Source organism: Engystomops pustulosus, unplaced genomic scaffold (genome assembly GCF_040894005.1).
Source record: "Engystomops pustulosus unplaced genomic scaffold, aEngPut4.maternal MAT_SCAFFOLD_114, whole genome shotgun sequence".
Taxonomy (NCBI): domain Eukaryota; kingdom Metazoa; phylum Chordata; class Amphibia; order Anura; family Leptodactylidae; genus Engystomops; species Engystomops pustulosus.
The window spans coordinates 85,723-108,026 of NW_027284995.1; the positions used below are offsets into that span (position 1 = coordinate 85,723).

Here is a 22,304-nt window from a genome sequence, read left to right on the forward strand (position 1 = left end):
AGAGGGGCGAGACCTGCGCCTCCGGAACTACAAGGAGAAATTCCCATCACATCTGCGCTTAACGGAACGTGTGACATCAGAGGGGCGAGACCTGCGCCTCCGGAGCTACAAGGAGAAATTCCCATCACATCTGCGCTTAACGGAACAAACACGGAACGTGTGACATCAGAGGGGCGAGACCTGCGCCTCCGGAACTACAAGGAGAAATTCCCATCACATCTGCGCTTAACGGAACGTGTGACATCAGAGGGGCGAGACCGGCGCCTCCGGAGCTACAAGGAGAAATTCCCATCACATCTGCGCTTAACGGAACGTGTGACATCAGAGGGGCGAGACCTGCGCCTCCGGAACTACAAGGAGAAACTCACATCACATCTGCGCTTAACGGAACGCGTGACATCAGAGGGGCGAGACCTGCGCCTCCGGAACTACAAGGAGAAACTCACATCACATCTGCGCTTAACGGAACGCGTGACATCAGAGGGGCGAGACCTGCGCCTCCGGAACTACAAGGAGAAACTCACATCACATCTGCGCTTAACGGAACGCGTGACATCAGAGGGGCGAGACCTGCGCCTCCGGAACTACAAGGAGAAATTCACATCACATCTGCGCTTAACGGAACAAACACGGAACGTGTGACATCAGAGGGGCGAGACCTGCGCCTCCGGAGCTACAAAGAGAAATTCCCATCACATCTGCGCTTAACGGAACGTGTGACATCAGAGGGGCGAGACCTGCGCCTCCGGAACTACAAGGAGAAATTCCCATCACATCTGCGCTTAACGGAACGCGTGACATCAGAGGGGCGAGACCTGCGCCTCCGGAACTACAAGGAGAAATTCCCATCACATCTGCGCTTAACGGAACAAACACGGAACGTGTGACATCAGAGGGGCGAGACCTGCGCCTCCGGAACTACAAGGAGAAACTCACATCACATCTGCGCTTAACGGACCAAACACGGAACGCGTGACATCAGAGGGGCGAGACCTGCGCCTCCGGAACTACAAGGAGAAACTCCCATCACATCTGCGCTTAACGGACCAAACACGGAACGCGTGACATCAGAGGGGCGAGACCTGCGCCTCCGGAACTACAAGGAGAAACTCACATCACATCTGCGCTTAACGGAACGTGTGACATCAGAGGGGCGAGACCTGCGCCTCCGGAACTACAAGGAGGAATTCACATCACATCTGCGCTTAACGGAACAAACACGGAACGCGTGACATCAGAGGGGCGAGACCTGCGCCTCCGGAACTACAAGGAGAAACTCACATCACATCTGCGCTTAACGGAACGTGTGACATCAGAGGGGCGAGACCTGCGCCTCCGGAACTACAAGGAGAAACTCACATCACATCGGCGCTTAACGGAACGTGTGACATCAGAGGGGCGAGACCTGCGCCTCCGGAACTACAAGGAGAAATCCACATCACATCTGCGCTTAACGGAACGTGTGACATCAGAGGGGCGAGACCTGCGCCTCCGGAACTACAAGGAGAAATTCCCATCACATCTGCGCTTAACGGAACGTGTGACATCAGAGGGGCGAGTGCAGGACACGCCCACAAGGAGGAGGCGGAACCCCTATAGAGTGTCTCCCTATGGCGCCAGCACAGGCCGCGGCGCTGACATTTCTATTATTTGTTACTAAATGATTATTATAATCCGGGATTTTCTCTCAGTCAGTTGTATCATTATTATTTCTGGTTAATTCTATTTCTCTTATTATTTGTATTTTTTGTCTTTTGATTATTTTCTTCTTCCTTCTATCTCAGGTCTCCGGGGTCAGTGATCGGGGCTCATCCTCTGTTGTTACCACTGGGGGCGGGTGATGGGGTCCGATGGGATAGGTCAGGTCTCCGGGGTCAGTGATCGGGGCTCATCCTCTGTTGTTACCACTGGGGGCGGGTGATGGGGTCCGATGGGATAGGTCAGGTCTCCGGGGTCAGTGATTGGGGCTCATCCTCTGTTGTTACCACTGGGGGCGGGTGATGGGGTCCGATGGGATAGGTCAGGTCTCCGGGGTCAGTGATTGGGGCTCATCCTCTGTTGTTACCACTGGGGGCGGGTGATGGGGTCCGATGGGATAGGTCAGGTCTCCGGGGTCAGTGATCGGGGCTCATCCTCTGTTGTTACCACTGGGGGCGGGTGATGGGGTCCGATGGGATAGGTCAGGTCTCCGGGGTCAGTGATCGGGGCTCATCCTCTGTTGTTACCACTGGGGGCGGGTGATGGGGTCCGATGGGATAGGTCAGGTCTCCGGGGTCAGTGATCGGGGCTCATCCTCTGTTGTTACCACTGGGGGCGGGTGATGGGGTCCGATGGGATAGGTCAGGTCTCCGGGGTCAGTGATCGGGGCTCATCCTCTGTTGTTACCACTGGGGGCGGGTGATGGGGGCCGATGGGATGTGTCCTGTTATCCACACGTGTCCAGGGGGTGACGGAGCGATAGTGGGATTTACGTCTCCAGGCGTCCGGAGGGGCCGCGATCCTCCATGTCTCCCTCTATGTCCTGTCACTTCTGACGTCCTTATGTCCGGGTCCTGCCTCTCACCAGTGTATAAGTACAATGAAGAGAAGTCTCTATTAAAGGGATTGTCCAGGAACCTAGAACATGCCCCCATGACATAAGCGGTGTCCAGTACTGCAATACCCTACATGACCAGGAGTGGCGCTATAGCTAAGAAGCCCTGCTACTCCCTGTAATGCCATGAGCTTTGTACATTAGATACAAGCGGTGGCGGTGGCGGTCTCCCCGGGCTCCCAGCATGCCCCCCATGACATAGGCTGTGTCCAGTACTGCAATACCCTACATGACCAGGAGTGGCGCTATAGCTAAGAAGCCATGAGCTTTTTACATTAGATACAAGCGGTGGCGGTCTCCCCGGCTCCCAGCATGCCCCTCTGTGTACTTACACTGCACGCTGAGCTGCACTAGTCCTTCCCGGGGTCGGATGTTGAAGCCGTTGTATCGGGCCGTCTGACACTTGTACCATCCGCTCATCTCTCGGGAGACGTTGTGGATCCGCAGTTTCCCGTCCGGGGTCTCCAGTGACACTTCTCCGTTGGGGAACGTCGTTTCCTTCTCCATTCGCGTCCACAGAACGGGGGGCAGTGGTTTCCCTCGCACCTCACACTGCAGCTCGGCGGTGGAGCCCTCCCGGACGGTGATGACCTGCTGCCCCCGGGGTACACTGATGGAGGGGGGCACTGGGGGGGAACAGAGAGAATCAGATGTCCCCCATTACAATAACCACAGAGGGCCCCCATATACACTGCCACGCCCCCCATATACACTGCCACGCCCCCCATATACACTGCCACGCCCCAATATACGCTGCCACGCCCCAATATGCACTGCCACGCCCCCCATATACGCTGCCACGCCCCCCATATACGCTGCCACGCCCCAATATACGCTGCCACGCCCCAATATACACTGCTACGCCCCCCATATACGCTGCCACGCCCCCCATATACGCTGCCACGCCCCAATATATGCTGCCACGCCCCAATATACGCTGCCACGCCCCAATATACGCTGCCACGCCCCCCATATACGCTGCCACGCCCCCCATATACGCTGCCACGCCCCCCATATACGCTGCCACGCCCCAATATACGCTGCCACGCCCCAATATACACTGCCACGCCCCCCATATACGCTGCCACGCCCCAATATACACTGCTACGCTCCCCCATATACGCTGCCACGCCCCCCATATACGCTGCCACGCCCCAATATACGCTGCCACGCCCCAATATACGCTGCCACGCCCCAATATACGCTGCCACGCCCCAATATACGCTGCCACGCCCCAATATACGCTGCCACGCCCCCCATATACGCTGCCACGCCCCCCATATACGCTGCCACGCCCCAATATACGCTGCCACGCCCCAATATACACTGCCACGCCCCCCATATACGCTGCCACGCCCCAATATACGCTGCCACGCCCCCATATACGCTGCCACGCCCCCATATACGCTGCCACGCCCCCATATACGCTGTCACGCCCCCCATATACGCTGCCACGCCCCCATATACACTGCCACGCCCCCCATATACACTGCCACGCCCCCCATATACACTGCCACGCCCCCCATATACACTGCGTGACGCAGCTCTGGGTGTGACCGCAGCGTGACGCAGCTCTGGGTGTGACCGCAGCGTGACGCAGCTCTGGGTGTGACCGCAGCGTGACGCAGCTCTGGGTGTGACCGCAGCGTGACGCAGCTCTGGGTGTGACCGCAGCGTGATGCAGCTCTGGGTGTGACCGCAGCGTGACGCAGCTCTGGGTGTGACCGCAGCGTGACGCAGCTCTGGGTGTGACCGCAGCGTGACGCAGCTCTGGGTGTGACCGCAGCGTGATGCGGCTCTGGGTGTGACTGGAGCGTGACGCGGCTCTGGGTGTGACCGGAGGATGATGCAGCTCTGGGTGTGACCGGAGCGTGACGCAGCTCTGGGTGTGACCGGAGCGTGACGCAGCTCTGGGTGTGACTGGAGGGTGATGCAGCTCTGGGTGTGACTGGAGGGTGATGCAGCTCTGGGGGTGACTGGAGGGTGACGCAGCTCTGGGTGTGACCGGAGCGTGGCGCAGCTCTGGGTGTGACTGGAGCGTGATGCAGCTCTGGGTGTGACTGGAGGGTGATGCAGCTCTGGCTGTGACTGGAGCGTGATGCAGCTCTGGGGGTGACTGGAGCGTGATGCAGCTCTGGGGGTGACCGGAGCGTGATGCAGCTCTGGGGGTGACCGGAGCGTGATGCAGCTCTGGGTGTGACCGGAGCGTGATGCAGCTCTGGGGGTGACTGGAGCGTGACGCAGCTCTGGGTGTGACCGGAGCGTGATGCAGCTCTGGGTGTGACCGCAGCGTGACGCAGCTCTGGGTGTGACTGGAGTGTGACGCAGCTCTGGGTGTGACTGGAGCGTGATGCAGCTCTGGGTGTGACTGGAGCGTGATGCAGCTCTGGGTGTGACTGGAGCGTGACGCAGCTCTGGGTGTGACTGGAGCGTGACGCAGCTCTGGGTGTGACCGCAGCGTGACGCAGCTCTGGCTGTGACTGGAGCGTACCTGTCTCTGCAGAGATGTTGATCTCGCTGGTGTTCACGATGAGGGGCAGGTTGGGCAGCGAGGCCTCGCACATGTAGGTTCCATAGTCACTAAACCTCAGCTCGATGATCTCCAGGCTGCTGGTGACCGGGGGCAGCTCGGGGTCGTTCTTGCTGATCAGGATGCGGTCCGAGGGCTTGATGACCTTCTGGTTCTTGTACCAGGTGTACTGGACCTTGTCCTGGGGCACCGCGTCCACGTGGCACGAAAGCTTCAGGTCTTGGCCCAGCTGGATGCTCTCACTCTCCTTAATAACGTCCGGAGTGATCTGATACGTCAGGTTCTTCATCGCTGCGGAGACAGAAGCCATCGTCACCCTGCGCCCCAGGACTATATACAATGTATACAGGACCATCCCCGCTCCCCAGGACTATATACAATGTATACAGGACCATCCCCGCGCCCCAGGACTATATACAATGTATACAGGACCATCCCCGCTCCCCAGGACTATATACAATGTATACAGGACCATCCCCGCGCCCCAGGACTATATACAATGTATACAGGACCATCCCCGCGCCCCAGGACTATATACAATGTATACAGGACCATCCCCGCGCCCCAGGACTATATACAATGTATACAGGACCATCCCCAGGACTATATACAATGTATACAGGACCATCCCCGCGCCCCAGGACTATATACAATGTATACAGGACCATCCCCGCTCCCCAGGACTATATACAATGTATACAGGACCATCCCCGCGCCCCAGGACTATATACAATGTATACAGGACCATCCCCGCGCCCCAGGACTATATACAATGTATACAGGACCATCCCCGGGCCCCAGGACTATATACAATGTATACAGGACCATCCCCGCTCCCCAGGACTATATACAATGTATACAGGACCATCCCCGCGCCCCAGGACTATATACAATGTATACAGGACCATCCCCGCGCCCCAGGACTATATACAATGTATACAGGACCATCCCCACTCCCCAGGACTATATACAATGTATACAGGACCATCCCCACTCCCCAGGACTATATACAATGTATACAGGACCATCCCCGCGCCCCAGGACTATATACAATGTATACAGGACCATCCCCGCGTCCCAGGACTATATACAATGTATACAGGACCATCCCCGCGCCCCAGGACTATATACAGTGTATACAGGACCATCCCCGCTCCCCAGGACTATATACAATGTATACAGGACCATCCCCGCGCCCCAGGACTATATACAATGTATACAGGACCATCCCCGCGCCCCAGGGACTATATACAATGTATACAGGACCATCCCCGCTCCCCAGGACTATAAACAAAGTATACAGGACCATCCCCGCGCCCCAGGACTATATACAATGTATACAGGACCATCCCCGCGCCCTAGGACTATATACAATGTATACAGGACCATCCCCGCTCCCCAGGACTATAAACAAAGTATACAGGACCATCCCCGCGCCCCAGGGACTATATACAATGTATACAGGACCATCCCCCCTCCCAGGGACTATATACAATGTATACAGGACCATCCCCCCTCCCAGGGACTATATACAATGTATACAGGACCATCCCCGCGCCCCAGGACTATATACAATGTATACAGGACCATCCCCGCTCCCCAGGACTATATACAATGTATACAGGACCATCCCCGCGCCCCAGGACTATATACAATGTATACAGGACCATCCCCACTCCCCAGGACTATATACAATGTATACAGGACCATCCCCAGGACTATATACAATGTATACAGGACCATCCCGCGCCCCTGGACTATATACAATGTATACAGGACCATCCCCGCTCCCCAGGACTATATACAATGTATACAGGACCATCCCCGCTCCCCAGGACTATATACAATGTATACAGGACCATCCCCGCGCCCCAGGGACTATATACAATGTATACAGGACCATCCCCGCGCCCCAGGACTATATACAATGTATACAGGACCATCCCTGCGCCCCAGGACTATATACAATGTATACAGGACCATCCCCGCGCCCCAGGACTATATACAATGTATACAGGACCATCCCTGCGCCCCAGGACTATATACAATGTATACAGGACCATCCTCCCTCCCAGGGACTATATACAATGTATACAGGACCATCGCCGCGCCCCAGGACTATATACAATGTATACAGGACCATCCCTGCGCCCCAGGACTATATACAATGTATACAGGACCATCCCCGCGCCCCAGGACTATATACAATGTATACAGGACCATCCCCGCGCCCCAGGACTATATACAATGTATACAGGACCATCCCTGCGCCCCAGGACTATATACAATGTATACAGGACCATCCCCGCGCCAAAGGACTATATACAATGTATACAGGACCATCCCCGCGCCCCAGGACTATATACAATGTATACAGGACCATCCCCAGGACTATATACAATGTATACAGGACCATCCCCAGGACTATATACAATGTATACAGGACCATCCCCGCGCCCCAGGACTATATACAATGTATACAGGACCATCCCCGCTCCCCAGGACTATATACAATGTATACAGGACCACTGCCGCGCCCCAGGACTATATACAATGTATACAGGACCATCCCCCCCTCCCCAGGACTATATACAATGTATACAGGACCATCCCCGCTCCCCAGGACTATATACAATGTATACAGGACCATCCCCGCTCCCCAGGACTATATACAATGTATACAGGACCATCCCCGCTCCCCAGGACTATATACAATGTATACAGGACCATCCCCGCTCCCCAGGACTATATACAATGTATACAGGACCATCCCCGCTCCCCAGGACTATATATAATGTATACAGGACCATCCCCGCTCCCCAGGACTATATATAATGTATACAGGACCATCCCCGCTCCCCAGGACTATATACAATGTATACAGGACCATCCCCCCTCCCCAGGACTATATACAATGTATACAGGACCATCCCCCCTCCCCAGGACTATATACAATGTATACAGGACCATCCCCGCTCCCCAGGACTATATACAATGTATACAGGACCATCCCCGCTCCCCAGGACTATATACAATGTATACAGGACCATCCCCGCTCCCCAGGACTATATACAATGTATACAGGACCATCCCCCCTCCCCAGGACTATATACAATGTATACAGGACCATCCCCCCTCCCCAGGACTATATATAATGTATACAGGACCATCCCCCCTCCCCAGGACTATATACAATGTACACAGGACCATCCCCCCTCCCCAGGACTATATACAATGTATACAGGACCATCCCCCCTCCCCAGGACTATATACAATGTATACAGGACTTTCCCCCCTCCCAGGGACTATATACAATGTATACAGGACCATCCCCCCTCCCAGGGACTATATACAATGTATACAGGACCATTCTCCCTCCCAGGGACTATATACAATGTATACAGGACCATCCCCGCTCCCCAGGACTATATACAATGTAAACAGGACCATCCCCGCGCCTATCCATCACTAGAGAGCAGCGGCGCCATCACTGAGAATACAGCCTATCCATCACTAGAGAGCAGCGGTGCCATCACTGAGAATACAGCCTATCCATCACTAGAGAGCAGCGGTGTCATCACTGAGAATACAGCCTATCCATCACTAGAGAGCAGCGGTGCCATCACTGAGAATACAGCCTATCACTGAGAATACAGCCTATCCATCACTAGAGAGCAGCGGTGCCATCACTGAGAATACAGCCTATCCATCACTAGAGAGCAGCGGTGCCATCACTGAGAATACAGCCTATCCATCACTAGAGAGCAGCGGCGCCATCACTGAGAATACAGCCTATCCATCACTAGAGAGCAGCGGTGCCATCACTGAGAATACAGCCTATCCATCACTAGAGAGCAGCGGTCTCATCACTGAGAATACAGCCTATCCATCACTAGAGAGCAGTGGTGCCATCACTGAGAATACAGCCTATCCATCACTAGAGAGCAGCGGTGCCATCACTGAGAATACAGCCTATCCATCACTAGAGAGCAGCGGTGCCATCACTGAGAATACAGCCTATCCATCACTAGAGAGCAGCGGTGCCATCACTGAGAATACAGCCTATCCATCACTAGAGAGCAGCGGTGCCATCACTGAGAATACAGCCTATCCATCACTAGAGAGCAGCGGTGCCATCACTGAGAATACAGCCTATCCATCACTAGAGAGCAGCGGTGCCATCACTGAGAATACAGCCTATCCATCACTAGAGAGCAGCGGTGCCATCACTGAGAATACAGCCTATCCATCACTAGAGAGCAGCGGTGCCATCACTGAGAATACAGCCTATCCATCACTAGAGAGCAGCGGCGCCATCACTGAGAATACAGCCTATCCATCACTAGAGAGCAGCGGTGCCATCACTGAGAATACAGCCTATCCATCACTAGAGAGCAGCGGCGTCATCACTGAGAATACAGCCTATCCATCACTAGAGAGCAGCGGCGCCATCACTGAGAATACAGCCTATTCATCACTAGAGAGCAGCGGTGCCATCACTGAGAATACAGCCTATCCATCACTAGAGAGCAGCGGTGATATCACTGAGAATACAGCCTATCCCTCACTAGAGAGCAGCGGTGCCATCACTGAGAATACAGCCTATCCATCACTAGAGAGCAGCGGTGCCATCACTGAGAATACAGCCTATCCATCACTAGAGAGCAGCGGTGACATCACTGAGAATACAGCCTATCCATCACCAGAGAGCAGCGGTGCCATCACTGAGAATACAGCCTATCCATCACTAGAGAGCAGCGGCGCCATCACTGAGAATACAGCCTATCCATCAATAGAGAGCAGCGGTGCCATCACTGAGAATACAGCCTATCCATCACTGAGAATACAGCCTATCCATCACTAGAGAGCAGCGGTGCCATCACTGAGAATACAGCCTATCCATCACTAGAGAGCAGCGGCGTCATCACTGAGAATACAGCCTATCCATCACTAGAGAGCAGCGGCGCCATCACTGAGAATACAGCCTATTCATCACTAGAGAGCAGCGGTGCCATCACTGAGAATACAGCCTATCCATCACTAGAGAGCAGCGGTGCCATCACTGAGAATACAGCCTATCCATCACTAGAGAGCAGCGGTGATATCACTGAGAATACAGCCTATCCCTCACTAGAGAGCAGCGGTGCCATCACTGAGAATACAGCCTATCCATCACTAGAGAGCAGCGGTGCCATCACTGAGAATACAGCCTATCCATCACTAGAGAGCAGCGGTGACATCACTGAGAATACAGCCTATCCATCACCAGAGAGCAGCGGTGCCATCACTGAGAATACAGCCTATCCATCACTAGAGAGCAGCGGCGCCATCACTGAGAATACAGCCTATCCATCACTAGAGAGCAGTGGTGCCATCACTGAGAATACAGCCTATCCATCACTAGAGAGCAGCGGTGTCATCACTGAGAATACAGCCTATCCATCACTAGAGAGCAGCGGCGCCATCACTGAGAATACAGCCTATTCATCACTAGAGAGCAGCGGTGCCATCACTGAGAATACAGCCTATCCATCACTAGAGAGCAGCGGTGATATCACTGAGAATACAGCCTATCCCTCACTAGAGAGCAGCGGTGCCATCACTGAGAATACAGCCTATCCATCACTAGAGAGCAGCGGTGCCATCACTGAGAATACAGCCTATCCATCACTAGAGAGCAGCGGCGCCATCACTGAGAATACAGCCTATCCATCAATAGAGAGCAGCGGTGCCATCACTGAGAATACAGCCTATCCATCACTGAGAATACAGCCTATCCATCACTAGAGAGCAGCGGTGCCATCACTGAGAATACAGCCTATCCATCACTAGAGAGCAGCGGCGTCATCACTGAGAATACAGCCTATCCATCACTAGAGAGCAGCGGCGCCATCACTGAGAATACAGCCTATTCATCACTAGAGAGCAGCGGTGCCATCACTGAGAATACAGCCTATCCATCACTAGAGAGCAGCGGTGATATCACTGAGAATACAGCCTATCCCTCACTAGAGAGCAGCGGTGCCATCACTGAGAATACAGCCTATCCATCACTAGAGAGCAGCGGTGCCATCACTGAGAATACAGCCTATCCATCACTAGAGAGCAGCGGTGACATCACTGAGAATACAGCCTATCCATCACCAGAGAGCAGCGGTGCCATCACTGAGAATACAGCCTATCCATCACTAGAGAGCAGTGGTGCCATCACTGAGAATACAGCCTATCCATCACTAGAGAGCAGCGGTGTCATCACTGAGAATACAGCCTATCCATCACTAGAGAGCAGCGGCGCCATCACTGAGAATACAGCCTATCCATCACTAGAGAGCAGCGGCGCCATCACTGAGAATACAGCCTATCCATCACTAGAGAGCAGCGGTGTCATCACTGAGAATACAGCCTATCCATCACTAGAGAGCAGCGGTGCCATCACTGAGAATACAGCCTATCCATCACTAGAGAGCAACGGCGTCATCACTGAGAATACAGCCTATCCATCACTAGAGAGCAGCGGCGCCATCACTGAGAATACAGCCTATCCATCACTAGAGAGCAGCGGTGCCATCACTGAGAATACAGCCTATCCATCACTAGAGAGCAGCGGTGCCATCACTGAGAATACAGCCTATCCATCACTAGAGAGCAGCGGCGCCATCACTGAGAATACAGCCTATCCATCACTAGAGAGCAGCGGCGCCATCACTGAGAATACAGCCTATCCATCACTAGAGAGCAGCGGTGCCATCACTGAGAATATAGCCTATCCATCACTAGAGAGCAGCGGTGTCATCACTGAGAATACAGCCTATCCATCACTAGAGAGCAGCGGTGCCATCACTGAGAATACAACCTATCCATCACTAGAGAGCAGCTGTGCCATCACTGAGAATACAGCCTAACCATCACTGAGAATACAGCCTATCCATCACTGAGAATACAGCCTATCCATCACTGAGAATACAGCCTATCCATCACTAGAGAGCAACGGCGTCATCACTGAGAATACAGCCTATCCATCACTAGAGAGCAGCGGCGCCATCACTGAGAATACAGCCTATCCATCACTAGAGAGCAGCGGTGCCATCACTGAGAATACAGCCTATCCATCACTAGAGAGCAACGGCGTCATCACTGAGAATACAGCCTATCCATCACTAGAGAGCAGCGGCGCCATCACTGAGAATACAGCCTATCCATCACTAGAGAGCAGCGGTGCCATCACTGAGAATACAGCCTATCCATCACTAGAGAGCAGCGGTGCCATCACTGAGAATACAGCCTATCCATCACTAGAGAGCAGCGGCGCCATCACTGAGAATACAGCCTATCCATCACTAGAGAGCAGCGGCGCCATCACTGAGAATACAGCCTATCCATCACTAGAGAGCAGCGGTGCCATCACTGAGAATACAGCCTATCCATCACTAGAGAGCGGCGGTGCCATCACTGAGAATACAGCCTATCCATCACTGAGAATACAGCCTATCCATCACTAGAGAGCAGCGGTGCCATCACTGAGAATACAGCCTATCCATCACTAGAGAGCAGCGGTGCCATCACTGAGAATACAGCCTATCCATCACTAGAGAGTAGCGGTGCCATCACTGAGAATACAGCCTATCCTTCACTAGAGAGCAGCGGTGCCATCACTGAGAATACAGCCTATCCATCACTAGAGAGCAGCGGTGACATCACTGAGAATACAGCCTATCCATCACTAGAGAGCGGCGGTGCCATCACTGAGAATACAGCCTATCCATCACTAGAGAGCAGCGGTGCCATCACTGAGAATACAGCCTATCCATCACTAGAGAGCAGCGGTGCCATCACTGAGAATACAGCCTATCCCTCACTAGAGAGCAGCGGCGCCATCACTGAGAATACAGCCTATCCATCACTGAGAATACAGCCTATCCATCACTAGAGAGCAGCGGTGCCATCACACATATAAGGTTACTGCTCCGGTACATTACTTACTTCTCACGAGGAGGTTGACCGTCCTCTTTGCGGGGTTCCCCACGTTGTTGAGGGCGGTGCAGTTATAGTATCCGGAGTCCTCTGTTCGGATCCTCCATATGGTCAGGTTTCCCCCTTTGCTGATGCTGTTGCGGGGCATGGGATTGGGGGAGTGAGACCAGACGGCTCTGGGTGGGGGGTCTCCTCCGGTGAGGGAGCACTGCATGGTGACGTTATCTCCAGGGTTCACCACTAACGTCTCATTCACCGACATCTTCAGGGCGGGAGGAGCTGCCGGGAGAAAGAGAGAAGGATGAGAAGACCGAGACAATGACCTGTCCTCCTGCAGGAAGGGTCATATGTGCACAGGCAGCCCCATGATGTCATACCCAGACCCCGTGATGTCATATACTGACGCCGTGATGTCATATCCTGACCCCGTGATGTCATATCCAGACCCCGTGATGTCATATCCAGACCCCGTGATGTCATATCCAGACCCTGTGATGTCATATACTGACCCCGTGATGTCATATACTGACCCATGATGTCATATCCAGACCCCGTGATGTCATATCCTGACCCTGTGATGTCATACACTGACCCCGTGATGTCATATCCAGACCCCGTGATGTCATATACTGACCCATGATGTCGTATCCAGACCCCGTGATGTCATATCCAGACCCCGTGATGTCATATCCAGACCCCGTGATGTCATATCCAGACCCCGTGATGTCATATACTGACCCATGATGTCATATCCAGACCCCGTGATGTCATATACTGACCCATGATGTCATATCCAGACCCCGTGATGTCATATACTGACCCATGATGTCATATCAGACCCTTTGATGTCATATACTGACGCCGTGATGTCATATACTGTCCCCGTGATGTCATATACTGACCCCATGATGTCATATACTGACCCCATGATGTCATACCCCGACCCAGTGATGTCACTCACTGTAAGTAACACGTTAAAAGATGAGACTATGGTTATGATCTGATAGATGAAACTAATGGATTTACTTATTTTTTTCTTTTCTTTTACTCTAGTCACACCCAAAGCTGCAGTCACCATCTCCTCAGACGATGACATCACTTGTACTGTTCTAGGTGAATCTGAATTCACAATATTTTGGTAATAAATGCGGATACTGTAATACAGAGATAATTGTTACATTGTGTCCGGCTACGGATCGGAGTCGTGAACCTTAGATTAAAGGATCTGTGACTGAATGGGTCCCTGCACAGATCATCTGCAGGCAGCGCCACTCCCTCTGTAGTGGCCACACCAGGTAACAGCAGCTCCTATAGATGTGAAGCTCAGCTGCAGTAACCCCATTCAGCCACTACACAGTGAATGGCGCTGTCTGCTGGTCTGTGGGCTGATGGACTGCACTAGTCTGACATGGAGGATAATAGGAGGACAACAAGCTCAGAAAACCCCTTTATATGCCGGGACCTTGTGATCCAGGATATTTCCCAAGCGGTGGCACAAGCTGCGGCTCAATGCCAGTCTGCTGCCTCTAAGGCCGGGATCATGTCGCGCATTAGCAGGGATTTGGGAAGAGGAGACGCAGAGATTATCTCCTGCATTATAAAGGTTTAGTGCGGCGCCAGAATATACAGATCAGCCAGAAAATAAATGCCAGCGAGAAAAGCCGAAAGCAAAGAGAGAAAGAACCGCAGCAACGACAACGACAAGGAAGGGGGTATAATACCGCAAATAGTACCAAAGGTCCCAACAGCGCATCACTCAGGATTACTGAGACTCCTTCCATTATAATTCCCTCTAATGGTCATCACAGGAAAGGAGAGGCAGGCGAATATCACTATAATAATACTGCCCCCTGTGTACAGGGATATAACTACTATAATACTGCCCCCTATGTACAGGAATATAACTACTATAATACTGCCCCCTATGTACAGGAATATAACTACTATAATACTGCCCCCTATGTACAAGAATATAACTACTATAATACTGCCCCCCTATGTACAGGAATATAACTACTATAATACTGCCCCCTATGTACAGGAATATAACTACTATAATACTGCCCCCTATGTACAGGAATATAACTACTATAATACTGCCCCCTATGTACAGGAATATAACTACTATAATACTGCCCCCTATGTACAGGAATATAACTACTATAATACTGCCCCCTATGTACAGGAATATAACTACTATAATACTGCCCCCTATGTACAGGAATATAACTACTATAATACTGCCCCCTATGTACAGGAATATAACTACTATAATACTGCCCCCTATGTACAGGAATATAACTACTATAATACTGTCCCCTATGTACAGGAATATAACTACTATAATACTGCCCCCTATGTACAAGAATATAACTACTATAATACTGCCTCCTATGTACAAGAATATAACTACTATAATACTGCCCCCTATGTACAGGAATATAACTACTATAATACTGCCCCTATGTACAGGAATATAACTACTATAATACTGCCCCCTATGTACAGGAATATAACTACTATAATACTGCCCCCTATGTACAGGAATATAACTACTATAATACTGCCCCCTATGTACAATAATATAACTACTATAATACTGCCCCCTATGTACAAGAATATACCTACTATAATACTGTCCCCTATGTACAGGAATATAACTACTATAATACTGCCTCCTATGTACAGGAATATAACTACTATAATACTGCCCCCTATGTACAAGAATATACCTACTATAATACTGTCCCCTATGTACAGGAATATAACTGCTATAATACTGCCCCCTATGTACAAGAATATAACTACTATAATACTGCTCCTATGTACAGGAATATAACTACTATAATACAGCACCCTATGTACAGGAATATAACTACTATTATACTGCCCTCTATGTACAAGAATATAACTACTATAATACTGCCCCCTATGTACAAGAATATAACTACTATAATACTGCCCCTATGTACAGGAATATAACTACTATAATACTGTCCCCTATGTACAGGAATATAACTACTATAATACTGCCCCCTATGTACAAGAATATAACTACTATAATACTGCCCCCTATGTACAAGAATATAACTACTATAATACTGCCCCCTATGTACAGGAATATAACTACTATAATACTGTCCCCTATGTACAGGAATATAACTACTATAATACTGCCCCCTATGTACAGGGATATAACTACTATAATACTGCCCCTATGTACAGGAATATAACTACTATAATACTGCCTCCTATGTACAGGAATATAACTACTATAATACTGCCCCCTATGTACAAGAATATAACTACTATAATACTGCCCCCTATGTACAGGGATATAACTACTATAATACTGCCCCTATGTACAGGAATATAACTACTATAATACTGCCTCCTATGTACAGGAATATAACTACTATAATACTGCCCCCTATGTACAAGAATATAACTACTATAATACTGCCCCTATGTACAGGAATATAACTACTATAATACTGCCTCCTATGTACAGGAATATAACTACTATAATACTGCCTCGTATGTACAGGAATATAACTACTATAATACTGCCCCCTATGTACAAGAATATAACTACTATAATACTGCCCCCTATGTACAGGAATATAACTACTATAATACTGCCCCCTATGTACAGGAATATAACTACTATAATACTGCCCCCTATGTACAAGAATATAACTACTATAATACTGCCCCCTATGTACAGGAATATAACTACTATAATACTTCCCCCTATGTACAGGAATATAACTACTATAATACTGCCCCCTATGTACAGGAATATAACTACTATAATACTGCCTCCTATGTACAGGAATATAACTACTATAATACTGCCCCCTATGTACAAGAATATAACTACTATAATACTGCCCCCTATGTACAAGAATATAACTACTATAATACTGCCCCCTATGTACAGGAATATAACTACTATAATACTGCCCCCTATGTACAGGAATATAACTACTATAATACTGCCCCCTATGTACAAGAATATAACTACTACAATACTGCCCCCTATGTACAGGAATATAACTACTATAATACTGCCCCCTATGTACAGGAATATAACTACTATAATACTGCCCCCTATGTACAGGAATATAACTACTATAATCCTGCCCCCTATGTACAAGAATATAACTACTATAATACTGCCCCCTATGTACAAGAATATAACTACTATAATACTGCCCCCTATGTACAGGAATATAACTACTATAATACTGCCCCCTATGTACAGGAATATAACTACTATAATACTGCCCCCTATGTACAGGAATATAACTACTATAATACTGCTCTCTATGTACAAGAATATAACTACTATAATACTGCCCCCTATGTACAAGAATATAACTACTATAATACTGCCCCCTATGTACAGGAATATAACTACTATAATACTGCCCCTATGTACAGGAATATAACTACTATAATACTGCCCCCTATGTACAGGAATATAACTACTATAATACGGCCCCCTATGTACAGGAATATAACTACTATAATACTGCCCCCTATGTACAGGAATATAACTACTATAATACTGCCCCCTATGTACAGGAATATAACTACTATAATACTGCCCCCTATGTACAGGAATATAACTACTATAATACTGCCCCCTATGTACAGGGATATAACTACTATAATACTGCCCCCTATGTACAAGATATAACTACTATAATACTGCCCCCTATGTACAGGAATATAACTACTATAATACTGCCCCCTATGTACAGGAATATAACTACTATAATACTGCCTCGTATGTACAGGAATATAACTACTATAATACTGCCCCCTATGTACAAGAATATAACTACTATAATACTGCCCCCTATGTACAGGAATATAACTACTATAATACAGCCCCTATGTACAGGAATATAACTACTATAATACTGCCCCCTATGTACAGGAATATAACTACTATAATACTGCCCCCTATGTACAAGAATATAACTACTATAATACTGCCCCCTATGTACAGGAATATAACTACTATAATACTTCCCCCTATGTACAGGAATATAACTACTATAATACTGCCCCCTATGTACAGGAATATAACTACTATAATACTGCCCCCTATGTACAAGAATATAACTACTATAATACTGCCCCCTATGTACAGGAATATAACTACTATAATACTGCCCCCTATGTACAAGAATATAACTACTATAATACTGCCCCCTATGTACAGGAATGTAACTACTATAATACTGCCCCCTATGTACAGGAATATAACTACTATAATACTACCCCCTATGTACAGGAATATAACTACTATAATACTGCCCCCTATGTACAGGAATATAACTACTATAATACTGCCCCCTATGTACAGGAATATAACTACTATAATACTGCCCCCTATGTACAGGAATATAACTACTATAATACTGCCCCCTATGTACAGGAATATAACTACTATAATACTGCCCCCTATGTACAGGAATATAACTACTATAATACTACCCCCTATGTACAGGAATATAACTACTATAATACTGCCCCCTATGTACAGGAATATAACTACTATAATACTGCCCCCTATGTACAGGAATATAACTACTATAATACTGCCCCCTATGTACAAGAATATAACTACTATAATACTGCCCCCTATGTACAGGAATATAACTACTATAATACTGCCCCCTATGTACAAGAATATAACTACTATAATACTGCCCTCTATGTACAGGAATATAACTACTATAATACTGCCCCCTATGTACAGGAATATAACTACTATAATACTGCCCCCTATGTACAGGAATATAACTACTATAATACTGCCCCCTTCCGGGGGTGATAATATTACGATGAGGCTTGGGGTCCTGTCTCTCCTCCGGGTGTAGAGATGGTGGTGTGGACCCCCGGGGGTCTCCTAGATGCTTCAGTGAAAAGATGAATGCATGGTGTTTGCAGAGCGGGTGAGGGTCCATGGAGCGCCCCCCTGTGCTCTGGGCTCGGTGCTGTGCATGTGGTTGGATCATTATACAGGAGATGGAGAGACCCAGGGACCTCTGCACCGGGGCAGGTGTCGCCAATCACTACATTAACCCTTTCCATGCAAGCAATCCTCCAGCTCCACCCACGGGTCACAGTCTGGGTCATAGTATTGCGGTACTACAGATCATCTACAGGGGAGACATCGCAGGTGTGCGGGTCCTAGGTCACAGTCTCGGTTGCAGTGTAGGTTTTGGGTTCAGTGTTGCGGTATTATGTCAGATTCTGGTTCTGATCCCCCACCCCCGGTGCCAGTACCAGGTTCGGGTTGCAGTGTGCCAGGCTTCGGGTTTCTGGTTCTGATCCCCCACCCCCGGTGCCAGTACCAGGTTCGGGTCGCAGTGTAGCTTTTGGGTTTCTGGTTCTGATCCCCCACCCCCGGTGTCAGTAGCCGCCAGCGCTGAGTAATGGCCTCTGTCAGCGGTCGCGCGTTTTCTTTAGTCGCAGCGTTTTTGCCGCTAAGTACAAGTGACAGATTAATGGGGTCCGGGTAATAAACCTCCTCATTACATTCCCACTTCTCACACATCCCTCAGCTTCATCCTCCGGGAGGGGGGGGGGGGGGGATTGATTGAGACGCCGATCCCTGCTCCAATGTGTCCGGATAACTTCTCCTCCTCCGCACCGCGGGGTCCCGGGGGGCAACACACTGCGATCAATAGCCCCGGCCTTATCCATGTGCCCGGAGCAATGCAAATACACGGACAATCCAAACATCCCTCCAGACTCCTCTGTCCTCCTCCTCCTCCTCCAGACCCCTCTGTCCTCCTCCTCCTCCAGACTTCTATGTCCTCCTCCTCCTCCTCCAGACTTCTATGTCCTCCTCCTCCTCCTCCAGACTCCTATGTCCTCCTCCTCCTCCAGACTCCTATGTCCTCCTCCTCCTCCAGACTCCTCTGTCCTCCTCCTCCTCCAGACTCCTCTGCCCTCCTCCTCCAGACTTCTATGTCCTCCTCCTCCTCCTCCAGACTTCTATGTCCTCCTCCTCCTCCAGACTCCTATGTCCTCCTCCTCCTCCAGACTCCTATGTCCTCCTCCTCCTCCAGACTCCTCTGTCCTCCTCCTCCTCCAGACTCCTCTGTCCTCCTCCTCCTCCAGACTCCTCTGTCCTCCTCCTCCTCCAGACTCCTCTGTCCTCCTCCTCCTCCAGACTCCTCTGTCCTCCTCCTCCAGACTCCTATGTCTTCCTCCTCCTCCAAAATCCTATGTCTTCCTCCTCCTCCAGACTCCACTGTCCTCCTCCTCCTCCTCCAGACTCCACTGTCCTCCTCCTCCTCCAGACCCCTCTGTCCTCCTCCAGACCCCTCTGTCCTCCTCCAGACCCCTCTGTCCTCCTCCAGACTCCTCTGTCCTCCTCCCCCTCCTCCCGCAGACCCCTCTGTCCTCCTCCCCTCCAGACTCCTCTGTTCTCCTCCTCCTCCAGACCCCTCTGTCCTCCTCCTCCAGACTCCTCTGTCCTCCTCCCCCTCCTCCCGCAGACTCCTCTGTCCTCCTCCCGCAGACTCCTCTGTTCTCCTCCTCCTCCAGACCCCTCTGTCCTCCTCCAGACTCCTCTGTCCTCCCCCTCCTACCGCAGACCCCTCTGTCCTCCTCCCCTCCAGACCCCTCTGTTCTTGCCAGATTAGTCCCTGTCCCCATGGGGCTCACAATCTATTCTACCTACCAGTATGGGAGGAAACTGGAGGACCAGGGGGAAACCCACACAAACACAGAGAGAACATACAAACTCTTTGCAGATGTTGACCAGCGCTGCAAGACTGTAGTGCTAGCCACTGAGCCACTGTGCTGCCCATCAATCTCTATCTATCTCCCATAAAATTCTCCCATATTACAGATTGTTTTACCATACAAAGGGAGCCTCTTACTGACTGTGACTGGTCACAAAATTGTTTAATTTTGGGGCCCCACTTTTAGTTTTGCCCAGGGCCCCACCTTGTCTAGAAATGTTGTACATTATACTGTATAATATATAGGACCCTCATGGAGAGGATTGCACTAAGGATCTAACAAACAAATCTACAAACAGATAAACTGATTAAAATCCATATTTTCCCTATATTACAAACTCCTTAAGAAAGAAAGAAGGTCCTGACGATTCCCAGTCCACTGCCTTAATGATTGGGCTGATGCCGCTCTGCCTGATCATAGATGGCTCTGCAGCGGGTCCTCACACTGACTGCCTGTAATACATCACTTATCAGGGATATCAGGAAACAATGGAACACTGAATCCTGCGGAATCTTGTTATAAAATGTAACAATTGTTTACACAATATCCCAGGAAATACAAATATCACATCAATAGCCCCGCCCCCTCCCCCTCCCCCGCACTGCAGGCAGCAAGACCGACGCAAGACACTCATTTCTTGTCAGTCCAACAAGAAATTCTGGAAGCAGCAATAAGACTAAGCAGCAAAACTATATCTAGAGGCTTCATGCCATGCTGACACGTGTATCCACACTCATTCATACCTACACACCTCATACTCAGAATCATTCATACCTACACACCTCATACTCACACTCAGAATCATTCATACTTACACACCTCATACTCACGCTCAGAATCATTCATACATACACAACTCATACTCACACTCAGAATCATTCATACCTACACACCTCATACTCACGCTCAGAATCATTCATACCTACACACCTCATACTCAGAATCATTCATACCTACACACCTCATACTCACACTCAAAATCATTCATACCTACACACCTCATACTCAGAATCATTCATACCTACACACCTCATACTCACACTCAGAATCATTCATACTTACACACCTCATACTCACACTCAGAATCATTCATACTTACACACCTCATACTCACACTCAGAATCATTCATACATACACACCTCATACTCACGCTCAGAATCATACATAACTACACACCTCACACTCAGAATCATTCATACCTACACACCTCATACTCACACTCAGAATCATTCATACTTACACACCTCATACTCAGAATCATTCATACCTACACACCTCATACTCACGCTCAGAATCATTCATACCTACACACCTCATACTCACACTCAGAATCATACATAACTACACACTTCACACTCACGCTCAGAATCATACATAACTACACACCTCATACTCACACTCAGAATCATTCATACCTACACACCTCATACTCA

General features: G+C 49.8%; 1 protein-coding gene across 1 annotated transcript in view; it reads right to left on the bottom strand.

Moving 5' to 3' along the window:
- The window catches only part of MDGA1 (MAM domain containing glycosylphosphatidylinositol anchor 1), a gene marked incomplete at its 3' end in the record, with an annotated part of 232,098 nt that overhangs the window by 40,420 nt on the left and 169,374 nt on the right, over window positions 1–22,304 (bottom strand). The window contains exons 7-9 of the mRNA XM_072131647.1: window positions 13,104–13,373; window positions 5,085–5,414; window positions 2,926–3,219 (exon numbers count right to left, since the gene is read on the bottom strand). Coding sequence (XP_071987748.1) covers window positions 2,926–3,219; window positions 5,085–5,414; window positions 13,104–13,373 — 894 coding nt within the window. The remainder of the gene's footprint in view (window positions 1–2,925; window positions 3,220–5,084; window positions 5,415–13,103; window positions 13,374–22,304) is intronic.